Genomic DNA, 19,726 nt, shown 5'->3' with positions numbered 1-19,726 from the left:
GGACTCCCACTGAGAAGTGAGGAAACGAATATGGCATGCAGGCATGCTTTCAGAGAAGTCCCTACAGCATGACATGTTTGCTCTGGGTTCAGTTTTAAACAGCAGAGAGATGATTCTGGACCCTGCTTTTTCTTAACTTCAGTAACAAACAGTTATCCATCAAAGCTAACGGTACTGGGTCTTAGCCAAAAAAATAATTACAATGGGGTGATTTTCTGCTTTTCTGTGTACATGAGGAAAGCAAATGTTTATACTTTCCAAATTATCTACTCTAAATTTAACCATGACATAAGATTGATAGGTTTGCTTAAAATTAATGTTGTACCAGATTGCGCAAATGGTCAGAAATTTCTTTCTTAAAATAATTTTAAATTTACTGGAATAATGAATGCTCTTCCCATTGGTTGGATATATAATCATATTTACTCATACAACACTTGGTTACACAGTTACTAACCTTTGTATTTCTGCGGAGACCCCGGAGAATCTTCATTGTTTTGTGATCATCACTCTCATCTATGGAGTTGTCCTTCTGAGGTCCTCCATCATCCTGGCTTGTCTTTGGTGGATTACCCATCTCATCATCACTGCCAAGAGAGAAGCTTGTCCTAAAACTGCTGAATTTTCCAAGCCGTTGGGACCTGTCTCTGTAAAGCTTAGGCTTTTCACCAAAAACGGACAGCTTCCTCCTGCGTTCCAGCGAGCTGCTGTCAGCTTCACTGTCAGAACCGTTTCCCGCAGCACTTCCATTGGCATGGCCCTTGTTGGCGTTGCGGATGGTGACAATCTTGCCCTGCGCGCTGTCAATAGGAACAGAGTAAATATTCTCCTCTTCAGTAGGTCGAGGTTTGCACACAGCATCCATAGGCTCTGCGTAGTCCGAGGGGTCGTAGCCTCCGTCACTCCCTGGAGCCCAGGTGACAGTTTGGGGCAAGGCGGATCTGTTAGAGGTGCCTTGCTGATCAACGTAGGGTCCGAGATTTACTTTGCGCACAGGCTTGGGCTTTACTTGTGGAGGCACCTTGTTATTTAGCTTGCTTTCAAATGTTCCAAGATCAGAAATGACAGAAAAAGTATCACTTGATTCCAGGTCTGGCAGCTTGAAACTTCCCAAGTGGGAACTTAGACTACCACCCTCCCTAAGTGTAGGGTAAGGTGGTGATGGATCAATATCATCCTCTGAGTCAACATGAATGTGAACTGGACTTGGGGACCCACAGCTCTCATTGGTACATGCCTCAGCTGTATTATCATACATGTGTGCGGCCTCAACAACAGTGCGCTTCTCCATCACCTCCTGTAAGAAGGAGTGGAAAAGTTCTATCTTATGAAGACCTCCTACTACCCCACCATGTCCGCATATTACTGTGCTAAATCTGGCACTGATTTCATGGGCCAGGTCCTCTCCTTGACAGATTTGCTCCTTAGCTGAATCGGAGTCTGACAACTCCATCTGACTCTCCCCTACTGCTAGGAACTGGACCGGAACAATGTCTTGGACCTCACAAAGGAAAGCACACATCGTCTCCATGGAGGCTTTACGGCGGGCAGAGTAAACTGCAATGTAGCCGTGGACCAGGGCTGTTTTTCGGAGGGAAAACGAGGAGTGGAAAGAGAGCAAAGACAGCTCAACATTCTGTCTATGACCCCCAATAATAAGGTCCAAGAGAACGGACGTGCCGCTGCTATGGCTTGATGTAGGACGACAATGCTGAGGCAAAAGGAAAGGTGCCAGTAGTTGATCTAAATCATATGTATCCCCACACATCAGGCACATAACTATTCGGAGGTCCGCCTCATTGCCTTGCTGAGACTGAGAGTCTCTGTAAGCAGAGGATAAAGGAGGTAATGTAGGGGAGCTGGTCCCAATGTTTTTCCGAGTTTCTAAGAGGCCTCTCAGCATCTGGTTAAGCTGTTTCTCACTGACATTGCGGCCATAACCCTTACCTGGGGAGGCTGGGTCTAGGTAGGCGCATTGTAGTTTTGCAGCAACCTGTTGCCCTTGTTGTATTAGAGTCTGAGCCGTTTCTCCTCCGATATCCCCAATGGAACCAACACCACGCTTCGTGACCAAAAGTAGGGAAAGTGGGAGTTGAGCTAAGCTGTTTTCTCTTTCTCTTCTGCCTATGGTTGACTCTCTGAGCTTTTCTAAACTCTCAACAACATAAGAGAGGGACTCCTTTGAATTGTACAAACAAAGGCATCCATGTGGTGTGAAGGTAGGTGTGTGGAATGAGTTGACGGGCAGACGTACGTTGCCTTCTATCGGACGAAGGGTTAACTCATATATCTTGCCATCAACTACATACCTGTCATCACTAGTACATAATGCCCTGATCTCATTAGCCATTTCTCTGGCTAGTCCATCTTTCCCTAGGATGACAAGATTTATCCGTTCCGCCCTTCCACCTTCCAGTCTAGCACTGTCTGATGATGCGTATCTGGTAGGAAATCTGGAAGCTAGTATCTGCTCAATCTTACTGTCAACACAGTGGGGGCTGTTGGGGCAAGTATCTTTTGTTGGATGGTAAACAAAGTGTATGTGTTTCAGTACTAGAGCATCCCTTTCTGCCTGTAGCTTTTGCAGTGCTTTGAATCGCTGCTCCTCGCCCAACACCTCCTGAATGGCTCCCATTTTTTCTTTACTTGGTTTTGCATCCACTTCTAACTCATAAAAGAGCTCAGAGTATTCAAGAAGCAGTTCCTGAAAGTCTTCTTTGGCCCGGTCAATGATTTCCTTCTGATGTTTGTTGTAGATGTCTAAATATTCAGCCTCATCCAGCCACTGGTAGAAATCCTCATTCATGATAAAACTTCGAGCCTCTTCCCACGGTTTCCCTGGTGTGATGAAAGGAGAAACACTTAGCTTTTCTTTGAATTCCCATCTCATCTCTGCCCGTTTGCGCTCCTTCCTTAACTGATCCAAGTGGGTTTCATAGATGGTTTCAGCTGCTGGGGTCTCCAGCAGGTCCTGGGGGATTCGATCATCATCCATTTTATCAATGTGCGGTGTCGTCTCCCAAGGTGTGTCATCCAAAACTACAAACCACTGAGAGAAATCTCTCTTTGTCTCCAAGACCTTCTGAACGCCAGACCAACTCAAGTGGTCTATCTCATCCAACTCTGGTATTAGCACAGATAGGGCCTGTGGTAGAGTATTTAGGTAGGCCTTCCTGCGTTTCTCTATGTGCTCTTGTTTTAGTCTGTGAACATGCTGTTGGAAAAGCTTCTTGGCTTTTGGCGTTCCCTCGAGAAAAACATAGTCCTTGTACTCAGGAGCTGTCTGCATGCGACGACTGACAACAGGCCATGTTTCATTGTGGTTGTTCGCAATTCGGGTGACCAGCCACTCATAACGGTCTTTTGCTAAGGCGATTTGTTGGCTCTGCTGTTTCAGAGCCTCAAAGTATGGTATAATCTTGGGCTTGCCCCTACTCTTATCTATGAGCTGAACCAGAGTAAGGAAGGCCAGGTCAACATTGACATTCGAGCGGGCTGAAGTTTCAACCACCTGTAGGTTCTTCTTGGCAAGGGCAAAAGCATGAGAGTCTTTAATGTAGCGCTCAACTCCTTCATCACATTTGGTGAGAGCCAGTACCACTGGCTTCTTCGTTTTGGCTAGTTGATTATACAGATTGCCAACAAACTTCATCTGATCCTCAAAGCTTCTGTTCATACCCCTGCTTACATCAACACTGAGTAAGAAACCATCCACTATAAGCTTGCCTTCAGGCATTTGCTTTTGCTCAAAGTCTTGCTCCAGGCCCAACTGATCTGTGCAAAAGTACATCAGTTTTTCAGCTGAAGCCAGCTTGGTGGAAGCTGCCCTCTTGATGTAAGGCTGGAGTGCTGTGCTACGGTGTGGCTGGAATGTCTGATCATCAATAAACTCTGTCTGCTCCACCACATTCATGCGGCACTCTTGCCCGTCTTCTATCGTCCTACCAGCTTCTCCCCAGTACAGAAAGTGGTCATTATTCACCACACGGCCTCCAAAGTCACTCGTGCTCAAAACAGAGGTGTGATCCAGGTAGAAGTCATCTGCACTTGGCCGAACAAAGCGGTTGCAGAGGCAGGACTTGCCCACGCCACACTGGCCTTTTTCCTTTTCTGTGCCAGACAACCCCACCACGACCAGGTTGTAGATGGGAGCCCGGGCATCTTGTTTTTTAGCCATCATCATTGCTGGCAGAAGCTCATCCTGCCATGCTGGCTGCAAGCTTTAGGGAGAGGAGGGCGCTGCCAGGGAAGCAGGGTTTCCATGCAAAATGGAGCTCAATGAACTCTGGTCATGATCTGCAAGATATGAAGAAAGACAAAAGACATACAGAAACTTAGTCTCCATAAAACAAAATCAAGAACATTCATTATTGGAAATCTAGTGTGTGTCTCATTTAAATTCCCATTATGTGCCTAAATTCTGATATTAATGTTTAATCTCTGATCCTATTTTCTCGGTAAATGTTTCCTGAAAAGATTGAGGTCAGTGGCAAAGCTGGTGGAATGCAGTGCATTACGTTGCCAAGCTTTAGTTCAGTGAAAGACACTTTCCCACCAGTTTTACTCATTCAATTTTAAAACTCCACAGACTGGAGGGCTTTCTCAAAAGCCTGTCTGAAAAAGGTGTCACAAAATAAACATTTTATATCAGTCAATATAAAAAAATGATCAATTTAGAGTTTGATTTAAATATCTAAAATACTACCAAACTGGAGATATGACATTTTCTCTTTGATCTACAGCATCCTCTTGAACTGCTGTGCTCATTTTCTCCTTTCATTCCAAGCCTTTTCTTATTCTTAAGCAGTTTCGGGTGAACAGTGGTGAAACATACTGAGTCATACTGTGCTTATTCTGTGAACCGTGCAGACGCCGTTTCCACTACAGACAGACGAGATTCTATAGTCGAACATACTACTTGCCTACATTTCTCCTGACAAATTCCCACAATCCGAATGGATACTAGGAAGTTAATGAGCTCGTTGTGTTTGTGTGTAGCATGTGTGTTAGGACACAAGGAACAGCATGGTTGGCCATCTCACTGCCAGTGAATGGGTAGAGCAGAGTATAAAGTGAATCAGTAAATGTATGTGCGGTTTAGCAGACAGACATGATTGTGCACAAAGGCCCCTACACACTTGTGGAAACAGGCAAACTAAGCTGCACCCAAAATTGAAAGACACACACACACACACAAGAAGATGAAAGCAGATAAATGTTCCAGTGCTAAAGTTACTAATTGGCCAACTAGGGAGAGCCGTCTGCATTTTAAAAGGCAGCATTGCCTATTGGTTCACATGTCTTCATCAAAAACATGTTTTCCCATGTTTCTCGTCCAATAGATCAGAGCTGAACAACACATTTATCTCAATTTGAGTAAGTAAACTGATGTATGGCAAGCAAGAAAAGGCATATATTAGCAGGACTGTACACAGAGGCCTGCTGTGATGGAAAGCTGAAGAAAATTTATTATAGATCATATCTAAAATGAAATTACGCGTTAAGGTTCGGGAATTAAGTTAATTGACAGAGTCTCCATTAAGGGAACAATTAAAACTTTTCCTCAGCTGTAAGGCAGACATAAAACCCCACCAATCAATGTAACATGAAAACTAACATTACTTATAAAAGGCAACAGATAAAAACGAAATGTTCTTACTGTTAGTCAAACATTGTGAATTTGCAAAGATGAACTTCAAAATCCAACACATCTAATGCAGATGGGAAAACAATGAAAGTAACAGTGAGAGAACTACTGTAATTCGCCAGCTGAACATTCCTTTATTCCTTTTTTTAAATCTAATTTAAACAGGTGCTTATCAAGGTTCAAAGTTTTATTTAAAGCGACCCATCCCTGCTCTTTACTTGTTTCCATCCAGAGCGTGAAATAGCATCACAGAATCCAGCATCAGCACCTGAGTCCTGACCCAGACTTGTTCGCATTACAAAGCAGATGGCCTCGACGTAACGTATGCTAAAGAAAAACATGACCTTTGAATATAGTCTACCCCCTTAACAGGGCATGACTTTAGCCTGCTAATAATTGTTCTTCATTTCATCAGCAACACTTGTCGTGATTGGACAATATTTGATAAATCTACAAAGCAAACATTCTCTAGATTAAGGATTTTCCATCAAATGTAGTCCTGAATCATTTAAATGCTTTAACTCTCAGATTAAATCTTTTTTTTTTTGTTTGTTTGGTTGGGTGTAATTTTTGACTGCTTGGAAATTAAAATTTGTTTCATTTACAACTTTTCTTTTTCATTTCTCTTTTGGCCAAAATGGAAACTATATGGAATTATTCCAACAACCTTCACAAAAATCACAGCTCCATCCGACAAAAAAGCCAACCCAGATTGTAGCACGACCACCAACATGGCTCATTGTGGGTAAAGAGTGATGATGATAATGTTGTAAGTTTAATTTGTGTTTTATCTGGATATTTCAGTGTCCCCATCTCTCTTTTGGGATATTTTGTGTCTTGCAAACCTGGTAACTAATGTAACAACAAGAAGTGATTCCTGCAGTTCCCTCAGTGATACCTGCAGCCTCTCTGTTGCTTTGAGGTTTTAGTCACATCTTTTCATTAAGTTTGGAAAAATGCCTCATTTCTGAGAAGTCAGTTGTCCCAAATCTATTATTTTTTGCTGTCCTCACTGTTCTATGGCAATATTGTGGATTTTTTTTGTACCTTTTATTGAGTTGAACTTCACTGCATTTCACTCAGACTCACCGACTGACGGAAGGTGTGCAAACAGTTTCAACAGTGCCAGTTTTAGAAAGACACATTTATGGAAATTATACCAGATTATAGCAGCATTTCTTCACACATTTGTTTACTTTCCCTTGAATGACACACAATATACATCACATTACACATGGACAAGGTTAGGTTAATATACACAATATATATTATATATTGACAGCTTTTACCTTGCTGCGAGGCTCTCCTAATTAAAACATTGTCAAGCCCTCAAACCAACTGCTTCTCTCGCCTGTCACGGCTTACACCAAGGAAAGTTATCAACATGCTGCCTTCAGGACAGAATTCAATCATAAGTGATGTTAGGACTCAATGGTTTAGAAAACATCAGCGACAAATAATAAAAGGATATGAAATGCCTCATTAAATGCCACAGCGGAGCTAAATGGATGGGATCAGAGAATATAAAAGGACACGACGACTGTATTAGATGGCTTTATTCAACAGAATAGCCACTGGAAGCCTGAGTGCAGCATTTCATAGACTAATTTGTCTGGGAAAAACATTTTCTCCCTCATAAAAATGACAGAGAATGCGCTTCGCTAATGCAGCAGTCCTGTCACATCCAGGCAAACTGTCTCACAGTTCGCCCCGAAGTCTGGTGTCTGGCACGGATGTGTAGCCGCATACTGGTGTCTTCGGGCCTTCGAGAGTATAAGAGAGGAGGCAGGGATAGATTGGCACTCCAACTCTGCCTCTGAAACATGTCGGCAAGCACAAAAGGAGAAAGAGAGACGGGGAGGAGGAAGAGGAAGAACTGCAGGAAAGAGAGGAAGGCTTTGGTAAAGTCAACACAGGGTAGGAAGTCAGGGCAAACAGGAGGATGGGGGTACAGAGAAGAATGGATATGGAGGAAGGGGAGAGAGGTCGGTGGTCTGGGTCAGGCGAGCTGCGCACTGGATGCCCCTGAGGGAAAATGTGCAGGGTGTGGCGAAGCCCTGGATGACTTCTCTACAGCCAGCATTTGTCGAACGGTGATCGGCATTGCGGGCCAAACGCCCCACCTGATTTTAGTCTGGTCTCTCCCCTGCCACAATTTTACAAAACAGTTTGTTTCAAACGGGTAAATCACAGTCTGAGCTCATCATCGAAGCCCTTTTCTAGGTCGTTGGCTTTCTCAAGGATAAGAGCAGCCAAAGAAGACAGAATGCATCTGTGGGGTGTTAGACTGCAGCCTGGAGCTAACGCTTGGGTGGCAGGGCGTGAAGTTCATCATTACACGTGCTACAAAGGGCAGCGGGAAAAGAGACTGTTTTCACTGCCCATAAGGAGAGAACAGGCAGTCCTCGTGGGGTAGCTGAATTCCTTTTATTACAGAGTTTTAAGAATTAGTGAACGTGCGTTGAACAGAAGGTTGAAATCAGGGGCAAGCTTGATATTGAGCTTTTATTGTGTTGCTCTGACAGCTGACTGGATGAGAGTCATGATATCACAAGGAAAGAAAAACCCAAGTATGGTGGTTCAAAAGGAAGCTAGCAGTGTCTTAACTTAAATGCAGGTCAGTATTAAAAAAACACACACCATAGGATTGAGGTCATTGGTTTGGACAATCCTCCACTGCTAGAAGTCATATTTGTACGTATTTATAATGTTACGCCTCTGAAAATAATGCTTGATACATACATTAACAGAAATTTTACATTAAAGTGAATTCTGTTGGTTCTGCCTTGAATGCAGCATTGCTATTCTCAGATATTCCAGCGTTTTACCAGCCTTGAAAAGTTAAAAGTTGAAAGCACAGCCAGGATGATTTGTCTGCAGTTTGCGATTCGTGCATGACTAGCACATCACTACTTCTGCCATATGAAAAGCATACATTTGAGATTCTGCTTACATGTATGTGAATGTTGAGATATAAATTTATACATTGTTTTATATACACTTTTGAATTATGTTCACAAATAGAAGCACTTGTTAAGATACAGATATCAACAAATGCTTTGTGAATCTTTCTGAGACTAATTTAGCTCCGGAGAGTTTTTCAGCATCCTTTATGCCGGAAAAGTGTTTTATTTTGTTGCAACAAATTTTTGTACAAAAGCAAAGGTTCCAAAGGAATCCATAGTATTAGTGATGCCGACATAGGAAGAAAATCTCTCACTATTCCTAGTGAGAAACAGGAGTGACCAGCTCTCTTTGTTTGTGTTAAAAAAATAATGACCTCCCCCACTGCATGATGCAAGTTCTTCGTCAGTTGCACATCCATTCTGCTCCCCTTTATTATTTTACAAACATTATCCCCATCATATGGATTTCCCATCCCCATGTTTAAGCTTTCCCCTCCATTCTTACTCATCTCTACTTGCATTCCCCTTTTCCTTCTTCTCTCTGGAGACTTGCAGTCCATTAGTAAGACACGAGGGTCCTAAGCAAGGCATTGGGGGTTGTTTTTGGGTTTTTTTAAACTGATACCACTTCCTGCTCAGACTGTGATCTCCCACTGGACAAGCAGATGAACAGAAAAATAAAGAGGGGATGAAGAGCACAACTTAAGACTCTTAGAAACGAGCGAAGACATGTTTGTTTCACAGACACGACTTGCAGCAGTCCTCTGTGGAGAAGTGCAGTCCTTTCAGTTATTTATCTTTTCCGCAAATGCTGCACATCTATAGCGCCACTCACCAAACAGGAAATACAAATTTCCTCCCCATTTCCATGTCTTGTAAAAACTCATCAGCAGAAGAAAAATAAACACTAAAAATCAAACGGCTGCTAACGCCTTTCACATGTGGCCGGGCGAACAAAATAAACCGAACAAACCACACGAGCATATCAAACTGCGACGTTCTTAAACCGAAATGTGACCACAAAACTCCTGGAAAGCCAAATTCACATGGACTGCACAAAATTAGGCATGGACTAGTTATCAATATCAAAAGTGTCCTGAGGTCTTTAAAGAATAATGGCTTAAAAAAAACACACACAAACACTTTCTAACCATTTCTGCAGTTTAGGCATTTTCATGAAAAGCCAGAGAAAGTGCTACAGGGAGTATGAAGCATAAAGTAATACAGCACTTTCCCTTCCCCCACTTGTTGCTGAACACTGCCAGCCTGCTCGCTGGAAAAGGCCTGCTTTATTTTTCCATGCACACGTGATACATTGCCTCTACCTGAGATGTTAGTCTGAATAATTTCACAGATAATATCAGTTTGTCAAGTTTGTGCTACTACATAAATAGCACAGAGAAAAAAGGTGCCATATGTTGCACAAAGCACTTCAAATGTACTATATTGTTTTTTTTGTAATCTATGGCTTAAGAGTGTGAATTACAATTGCAATAACTAGAAATTAGGCCTTATTACAATAAGTAGTAGCTTATATAATTTTAGCAGCAGTAAGAATACATATTGGTTCTCTTAAAAATAAACAAACATCTTCAATTGTGTTTTATATTTCTGTGTAAATAAGGTAATGCAACATTATGTAATATTAAGTCAAGACCAATATACTGTGTAATATTGTCTAAACACAATGTTTGAAATAAAAGTAAATAGATGTGAAAGTACATAAAATGGAAAAAGTAATGCACAAAATCAGAAAAATTAATATTATAATCTCCAATCAACCTATTGTCTTATTTCCAATTGAGAAATACTGTGATTATAGACAGGCTGTAGATTAGTTGATAAACTACATTTACATCTTTCCATTTGGAAAGTCAGAAGTGCAGCTGAGGTGATAATATGATCAGAAAGCAATGGGAAGAAATGCTCACCAAATAAAAGAGAGAAAAAAAATAGCTATGGCTACCGATTTGTTGTGCAAATTTGCAATACTGATATGAACAAGAATCCTTTCCACAGACATAAACTCCAAATGTTTACTTTCTCTCTTACACCCGTTTCATACATACTTATTTCAATCTCTTAGAAGTTATTCTGCTACCGTTCTCCGGATTTATACATTTTGACAATGAGACATTTCTGATGCTTTAGAATCTCTCTGCCGACTGTGACTTTTGCCGTTAGATGCAACCGAGAAAATGTCAAAGAACGTCTATTGGAACAGCTGAAGAAAGCAATTTAACAGGGGAATGTAGACTTTTTATATCCACTGTAGCTTTAAGTCAGCACAGTAATCTAGCGCTGCACCATACCCCCAGCTACATGTCCAGTTTCCTTTGACAACGACTGCAGATTCAAAGGATCAGCAACCCCAACCAACAAGAGAATATAGCAATAGAGAGCAAGGAAAAATACAGGACAGCAGCACAAAAAAATACAAGCGAGACCAGGTCAGCAAGAAATAACCTCACATTGAAATAGCAAGATATAAAAATGACTTTGCAGATAAAACTGTATTCATAATCCTGTCCGTATTTCACAAAGACTAAAATCTGAAACTGGAACATAAAATAGAAAAAGCAGGAAAGGGCAAAGTTTAAGTTGGATAATAAAGGTGTTCTGGGAGAAAGGATATACTTTGTGGAGAGCTCAAGCAGTGAAAAAAGAACATACGACAGAACACGTTTCTGACAGCACGGTTTAATATCGTGCAAGAAACATGAATGATGACGTGCATCATATATTCAAACTACTGCTAAAGAAAGAAAAATCATGTTAAAAACAGGTAGCAACACATGGCTGAGGTGCACAAGCACTCATGCTGTGGTAGCTTCTTGTTAAAAGGCCATTTCTCCCCAATCTGACAGTAAGTCAAGTGGAACTGACTGGATCTCTGCAATCTGCGACAGAAGCACACAAATTTTGACAGCTGGAAGTATTTTTCCGTTTTTTCTTTTTTATGCCAGCTCGATGTGTAGACTTACCACAGAGATGACAAAAATCTGACCTAAAGACGTGGAATTTTCTGTAGCAACCTTCACCATCTGTGTACATCCCAGATAGAGTGCCGTACATGGAAACACTTGCTCCGGCTTTACCAGTTCATCAGGCCATGCTATGTAAACAAATACAACTGTTGTCTTGCACGTTCAGAAAGAAAGAAAAGCCTGTGCTTTCCTCTGGCACAAAAGCTCATCTGTGGACCCACTCTCTCTCTCTCCCTACTTCTTAATTCTCTCTGCCAGGAATGAGCTGTCTTTCTCCTCGTTTCTTCCAATGCCACCGGCCTTTTGCGTAATTCCACCGTCATTTCTTTCCCTCTTTGCCCACGTACGTCGCTGCCGTGCTTCGTCTTTCTTTTGCACCTGTCTCTTCCTGCTGCGTTAGTACCTAACCTTGCAGAAAGGCTCCTGTCAGAGCAACAAGACATTCTGCTGGGGATATTTGCATACATCTGATCTGTGCTGTTAGGCTTGTCTGCATCAGCACAACTGTATACACACGTACAGCCATCCAGTGTAGCTTTCCCGTCCCCGGAGCAAAAATCTGATACAACAGCGCAAACAAACGGTTATATGACACACGGGTACATGCAGATCTGCCAAACTCCTTCATCAGGTTGTATTAAAAGGTACACAGGGGACAAGCTGGAGTAATGTGCACGGACAAATCCTGCACAGCCAGCACTTTCGGGGTCATATAATGGTATTGTGCACAGGGACAACGGCAGGTGAGTTTTTCACTTTGGCTCACAATATTCCTACTGACTCTCACTCCAATTTTGATTGCTTGTTGACCTGATTTAACAGCAATGGTGTGTAGGCACTTCAGCTTTCCACTGCATTCTCGCTGTCCTGGTGATAATATCATGGCATCAGTTTAAAACAGTATAGCGGTTTAAAAATCGTGGTTTAAATTAACATGAACTCATTGGTTACTTTATTAGATACACTTCCTAACTGTGCTTGAGGGATTTTTCCCATAGAAGTATCTCTTACAGATGTATTTGTATCCAGAGGACAATGAGCCGACTGGTTCAAGATAAATGCCAACCATTACACAAAGGTATGCAGAACTTTACTGCTGATAGTACAATACATTGAACAGTGAGGCAAACGGGGAACAGTGGTCTATTTCAGTCTCATTTAAACTCCGTACTCTGCCGGAGTATTGCTGGTTGCCATTTCCATGCCTTTGGAGCCAGTGTGTTAAATTTCAGTTTGATGAAAAAGATTTCTAAGGAATGTTTTGAAAAAAGGTTTTGAAAGCATAACAAACCCCGACAATGCTGTCCGCACTCATCGAAACTATTGTAAAAGAAAGATGTTTCAAAATAAATGAATCTTTTCTTTTTGGCACCATTAATTTCCTGCTTGCAAATAGACAATGACTTAGTCTTCCCCTAAACCATTTCACAAGGTTGGCTCATACAGAGAGTGGGATTATTGACCAGTCCAAAAGAACGGACCCAAGACTTTGTGCAATCCCAAAAATGGCTTCTTTTTTTTTATTATTTTTATATATATCTTCTGGTAGAAGCAGTCAGATTTTTCTTTTTTTAAAATCTCAATTTTTCTCCCCGTTATTCTCCATGTGTGAGATTATGCTCCAGCAATGGAAGAAAAACACATTTATTGGCAAGAATAATACAAAAAAAATCCTTAAAATACATCTCCAACAGTAACTAGCTGTTGAGTATGTGTGAGTTGCATCTCCCCAGAACTACCACTATCCACTGGCAATCTAAGGCACCGTCCATCTGAAGTCAAATCTCCATAGCGGGTCACATGCTGCCATTACATTCAATTAAATCATCGTTATTAACCCATTTCCACAAAAGCACTCATCCTTAGTTGTAGTGAATGTCTAATAGACATGCTGGGTGTGTTATCCAGATGGTGAACAAGACAGAAAAGCTGTGCACACTTAGAACCAATTCTGATGCCATCAGTTTAATTTTCATCACTTTATCTGCTGCTGGGAAGATAAACTGACTGCCAGATGAAAAACACAGCAGAGTCCTGAATGAAACGTCTACACAGACTTGGTTGTTCCACATTCTATGATGAAAATGTGCACCGCTCGTCCAAATCTTTTGCATCGTTTCCTTCCTGCTAGAGGAAAGAGAAGGAAGCTAAGAAAATGGTTAGTGGTATGAGATGACGTAAAGAAGAGAAAAATAATTGGCGTGCAATCGAATGTTGTAGCTATGAAGATGTTTTCTTCTGGTAAAAAGGCTCCTTTTATATTTCAAAGTTGTGAAGTAAAATGCATTCAAAAATACTTTTTTATGTAACGTATGTACCATTCAGTAAGAAAATACAAACAGAATTTTTTTTTGGGGGGGGAGGTGGAGGCTACAAAAGCTACAATGTTGAAATAAAGAAATAAAAATCCAATTTTATTTAGTCAAAATTTACAAGCATGCCGTGTCAGTACCTTGGTAATAGTTTTCATTCTGTCAAGAAAAATGAATCTAATCAATTTTTGAGGAGATTTCTTGTCCACGGCTCTCTTCAGATGACTTCAAATATATTCTGGCATGCTCAGTTCTGGACATTAACTTTAGTTTTCTTTCAGTAAAGTCTTCTGCTTATTTGGAAGAATCCTCGGACTCACTGAGACACCAAAAACAATAAAACCACTGCTCTTCAGCTTCCTAGCAGACAGGTTGAATCTGGAGGGTATCTGGAACAGTTCATGACTTCATCCACCTAAAACAAAGAACACAGCTCCATCTTACACAGCCGCCTTATTATGAAGCCACTACAGCCAGGCGTACCACTGTTTTGTGTCAAATATGCTGGAAATTCCTGCAACTTCTTTATCTGTTGCTGCTGACTTGCTGGCAGCCTCAGTTATTAATTTACATCTAATTTGGAGAAATGTTCAGGTGTCCTGGGATTTTAATATGTGGGGACTTTAGAGAACCACAATTAGGTCTGTCATGATAAACAATTAATCAATTAATCGCATGAAAAATTTAAATGAGCTCAATAATCGTCATTTGCACGATTCGTTGATTCTCTTTTCTCTCTTTCTACCAAAAACTGGTTGACAAAAGTCTTCAGTCTGGTGCATCGGTCTCAACTAGGCCTTTTTTGAGTTAATTTTGTTAACAGATTTTATAATTTATTTTGTCATTTCTGTTGCTTCGTTTATATTTTGGATATGTCTTCCAGTTCCAGTGTTAAATGTTCATTGGACTCTTAATGTCTGATGAACATTGAGAGGGTGTTCTTGCATTACTATGCCGCTGCCGTTGTACTAGAAAATATTCTCAAAACAACAATATTATCGTCTACTGCAATAAATTCTGGAACAATTTATTGTCTGGCAAAATTTGCTATTTTGACAGGCCTCTCCATGGTACATCTATATCACAACTGTGCTTCACAGATGCAGGTAGAGCTGATTTCAGAAACGCCTCTAAGAATAAGTTCTTGATTGAGCATCATTAGCTTTAATGCCAGAAACACAGTCTGTTTAATTTTGTCTGCATAACCATTAATGATCTGAAGCTTAGCATCTGCCATATATTAGAGGAAATTAATGTTAAAGCGCCACAATAATGCTCACTCCTTATTAAAATTAAGTGTATAAGGTTAGTGCTGCAAAACTCCTTCCATCTGGAATAATAACCTGCAGCCTTTGTATGTAATTATGTGACAAGTTGCCTGCAGGGAGATCTTACATCAACCAGAGATCAACTCAAACTGTTACCAAGTGACAGATGGGGTTCACACACACACACAAAAAGAAACTAGCATCTAACACCTCGCACCATATGTTCCAACAAAGATACAGCACGTTCACAATGTACACATGCCCTCTCACTCATCTGCTCTCTGCTTAAATTGTCAAAGTTTGAATAGAAAGGTTTAATCTGGACTCTGCCGAGGGAAATATTCATGCACCAGCGAATCCTGAGACCCATTAAAACTGAAAATGACAAAAAACGCACAAGTGTGAGTGCCGTTGAGAGCTTTCTACAAAATTCTCCAAGTGTCGACTGCAACCGTAACAAAAAAAAAAGAAAGAAAAAAAAAGAAAAAATGTCAAAGATGCCAGAAGAGGGACATCACTGAGGAACTGTGCATGCCCAGCAGTATGTGGTCCATTCTCATCATGCTCTCGTGTGTGGAGTTGAGGTGCTAATGGCTGGGCCTGGTTGGGAGCATCTTTGTTGCATCATCGCGCTCTGCCAGCAGCAAAACAAGAAACTCGTCAATAAGCGTCACTTCCAATTGCATCTCCAGTCAATCCTGCTTGTCCATCTCCGCTCAGTGAAAGGCTAATAAAGCAGCCAGCAGTAATAAAAAGGTATGCCTGGACACAGCGCTGCGAGCTGCTTCTGACAGGCTTTCTGTAATTAAAGGCACAGCTCCGTCTCAAACAACTGCAGAAAGAACATCCCAATACCGGCTTTGTATGTGTAATTATTTTTTCCCCATTGACTTGGACCCTTTTTGTGCTTTACCAAATAATTGAGCTATTGACGGGCGACAAATTGCTTATTGTGAAGAAAAAAAGAAATAAAACAATGGATTGGAAAACTAAAAATGTTTTGTTAAAGCTCACATCGATGCCTCAGCTAAATTGTATTTTTCGTTTTGAGAAAATAAGTCATTTTCCACCAGTAAATGCAGCCTTTAAAGAATCAAAATTGTTAAAAAACAAAAACAAAACAAAAGAAGACAAGAGCAACAAAACGAAGTTGGCTTAAAGTGGGTATACTCCAAGAAGCATTCAGGAGCGAATGAAGTCATCATTGAAGCAATGCAATTTTACGAGAAAGAGAGAGATGACATTTAAGTATGAACACACCAGAGAAGAGAAAATTAATCGTTAAGGGAACTTAATCTTCTTCCTCGAGTAAGTTAGGATATGTCTATGGGCTATACTGAACATATTCATTACTTTTGCTGCACAAAATTATTCTCTGGTGTCAAATATCACCTGGTCAATTCTGTTTCGAGTTACTTTGTGAGTTAGCTGTTTTAGAACCATCCTTTAGTGAAGGTCTGCTGGCAAATCCTGCAGAATGCTGCGAGTAGTTTTCAAAATAATTGTCTCTTTGACAATGTGGCTGGAACATTTCCAACACTGGATGGGATCTTCGACCATTCCCATTCCAGACAGGAGAGCTTCTCGCCGGCCACCCCAGGCTGACAGCTCTCCCCTTCCTGCTGGAGGGTTGAACTTAACATTTTCTGAGTTTTGTGCATCTACTACGGCGCCGACCCACCAGTGGATGAGACATCAGTGTATAATCTCTATACGCTGCTTTCACTGCATCCCATGATGAATACAGGATCGCGTAGTGGATGAAAAAATAACACCTTTGAAGTTTTACTTCAGTTCATACTACTACAAAAATGGCTGACTTACTGCAGAGCGGGCTGAAAAGTGAACAAGTAGACATCCTGAACCCAGCTTTATTGTTGTGGGAAGAGGGAGGAAGTTAACACAACAAGGTTTTGGTAAGTGCTCTGTGCTTGCGGTAGGTTAATGGTACACAGACAGGGCGACTCTACAGTCTCTTCTCTGTATTTTGTGTTTCTGCCAAGTCATAACCCTAATAGAAAAGTATAGACAGACACTTTCCACACTCCTGTACCCCACATGTTCCCCGCAGATGCATCTACAGCACAGCTAAAAGCACCGGTGGCTAATCTTCCACTTCAGCCCTTTTTACTACACCCGACATCGACTGATCTTTCGATGCTTTAATCTGGTCTAAAGTCACAGCGGCATTACTCCGCAAGTCCCACGGAGCGGGACAACCTTACTGAGGGAGATGACGGCATGAAACACTCGCAGACCGTAAATTGTCCTGCGAGGCAGCTGGGGGGAAAAAGGTACACGGTGAGCTTAGAGAAAGGATGACACAGGGGAAAAACAAGGAGCGCTAGAAGGAAGCGCAGGTTTGCTGCCAAAGATGGGTGAGTCACTGAAGAGAGAGAGGGGGTAGAAAACACAGGATACAATTGAAAACACCTGAACCTGCCACAGAGTCAATTAAAGATAATGACTTTTTACTCGTTGCTGTAGTAACCAACTGTTGGCACAGAGGCAGATGGTTGCAGAGGTGTTTTGTTTCTCTCTGTCAAACATTTCTTCCCCCTTGTCTCTCTCTCTCTCTTTTTCTCTCACTCTCTTCATTTCACACTTTTCCCCCGCCCCTTTTCCTCTGGGAGCTTCGAGCTCTGCTTCTGTGCTAGTAAATTATGAACGTCCACAAAAAAGCCGACAATTAAACTGAATAAATGCTTCGACGAACCCAGAGTAGAAAATCATTTATTTTGTCTTCATAACCAGTAATAAAAACTCTCAGGTGCATGAAAAACATTGAGGGTGTGACTCAATGTTGTGGGGGAAATATACGACTTTTAAGGAATTACCCTAAGTACAAAGCCACTTACTCTTTCTAAGAACGAAGATGACAACGCATAATAAAGTCTCAAGTGTTATAGCAGTGTTTTGTGTGAACACTGTCCCATTTGTAGCTTAAGTGAAGGAAGATTTGGAGCTTCAGAGGTTGCTGTGCAGGGAACCCAATTTAAATCAGTCAGCAAGCAGATGCAAGTGTTGCATTAAAGCGCGTGGCTTTGCCATTTCGCACCGATGTGCTTGGAGCAGCAGAGTATTAAAGCCGAGGACAACTTCTGTGTGCCACAGCTCACTACGCAGACTGCAGTGCACTGACAAGCTTCCCTGTGAATTTAAATCCTTCACCTTTCATTGTGAAACCCAGCTGCTTATCCCAGATGTGGCAGAAAAAAAACCCATCTTTAAATTGTATTTCTGTTAATACTTTTAAATATGCATCACGAATTGGTAAGTTGTATGCACAATACCTGCTAGAGATATTCTGAAGAGGTTAATGAGTGCAGAATGGTAAAAGTTTATTATTTTCATCATCGTTTGAAAATGAAGGAAGAGGATGCACAAAGATGAGAAAAGTTAACAAGAAGTTTCAATAGATTTAAAGTTGCTATGGTTTATCCCCTCGATTTGTTTCCGCTGAACATACTTGATTTGGAAATGCTGGATATTTTAGAGGCAAGAAGAATCAACATTTTCTATTGCGATACGAGCCACACTAACAGTGAAATGCTAAGTCTAGTTCAAACTGTCAACACCACCGTTCTCTTCCCAGTGCTGTCATCACCTCTGCTCCCAATACATAGCTGCTCATAGCAGCACGACTGTGAATATTACAGCTGCTAAAGAGAAATCTGAATCAACTAAAGCTGTGACTGGCAGGTTAAAATGCATCTCTAATCCACTGCATCACCTTCCTCCAGCCTATTTGTCTGCTGAATTGTAGCACTGGTGGCTACAATTCAGCAGCACTAAGTGTGGTAATGTGAAATAGATGTTTACTTAAGCGCCGGTACAAATTGGTGTCTAAATAGCAGCACACTAAAAGGAGAAGTGTGAATCTGAAAGATGTAGTATGTGATAAATATAATGGCAGACCGCAGGCAAGGCCAGATACAATCAATACTGACCCCTGCTGACATCCTCCTCCTCCACAATTCAACCAGTTACTGGAGCATTGTCTTAATTATTCACTTTCAAACTAGTTTCTGCACACAGACTAGTGTCTGCTGTTAACTTTCCAAGCCTCGGAGCAAGACAACATCTCTGGGGGGGTTCAGAATCAACCCGGTCTCTGCTGAAACAGAAAAAGAAGCAGGTTGGATTTTATGGCGGTCCTCCTGGCTCTAACCCAAGCATCAAGCTCTACCTCCCACCTCATGAACACACACTCACTCCTCATAAAATTCCTGTTCTTAGCTGTGATGCCAAGACTTCCTTTCACTATCCCCTCCCCTGTGCGCCACCCATCCTGTCTCTCCCCTCTCATTGGCAAAGTTGCTCTGCACTACCTCATGTCCCAGGGTTCTCGTATGAACCCGCCGGCCAATAGCGCTGGCCGTGAGCTTGCAAAGTTTCTCTGAAAACCTCTTGAGGAATGAAAAAGAAAGGTTTGGAGCTCTACGTGTTTTGTTTTGACTTTTTTTATTATTATTATTATTATTATTATTATTATTATTATTATTATTATTATTATTATTCTCAGGAACTCAAATGTCAAAAACTTGAGTTGAACTTCTACAGTAAAGTATTTCAGCCACAAATTAGACACGTTTATAGCTAAAGT

At 41.3% G+C, this 19,726-nt stretch overlaps 1 protein-coding gene across 1 annotated transcript in view; it reads right to left on the bottom strand.

Annotated features, from left to right (window-relative positions):
- Positions 1-19,726, bottom strand: part of arhgap35a (Rho GTPase activating protein 35a) — a 69,843-nt gene that overhangs the window by 20,973 nt on the left and 29,144 nt on the right. Inside the window, exon 2 of the mRNA XM_055029094.1 lies at positions 458-4,296. Within this exon, the coding sequence (XP_054885069.1) occupies positions 458-4,183 (3,726 nt within the window). The 5' untranslated portion in view covers positions 4,184-4,296. The remainder of the gene's footprint in view (positions 1-457; positions 4,297-19,726) is intronic.

The sequence above is a fragment of the Poeciliopsis prolifica genome, unplaced genomic scaffold, assembly GCF_027474105.1.
Source record: "Poeciliopsis prolifica strain line A6 unplaced genomic scaffold, Auburn_PproV2 SCAFFOLD004, whole genome shotgun sequence".
Classification (NCBI taxonomy): Eukaryota; Metazoa; Chordata; class Actinopteri; order Cyprinodontiformes; family Poeciliidae; genus Poeciliopsis; species Poeciliopsis prolifica.
The sequence above is the reverse complement of the archived record's forward strand: the minus strand, read 5'-3'. Positions and strand labels throughout refer to the sequence as shown.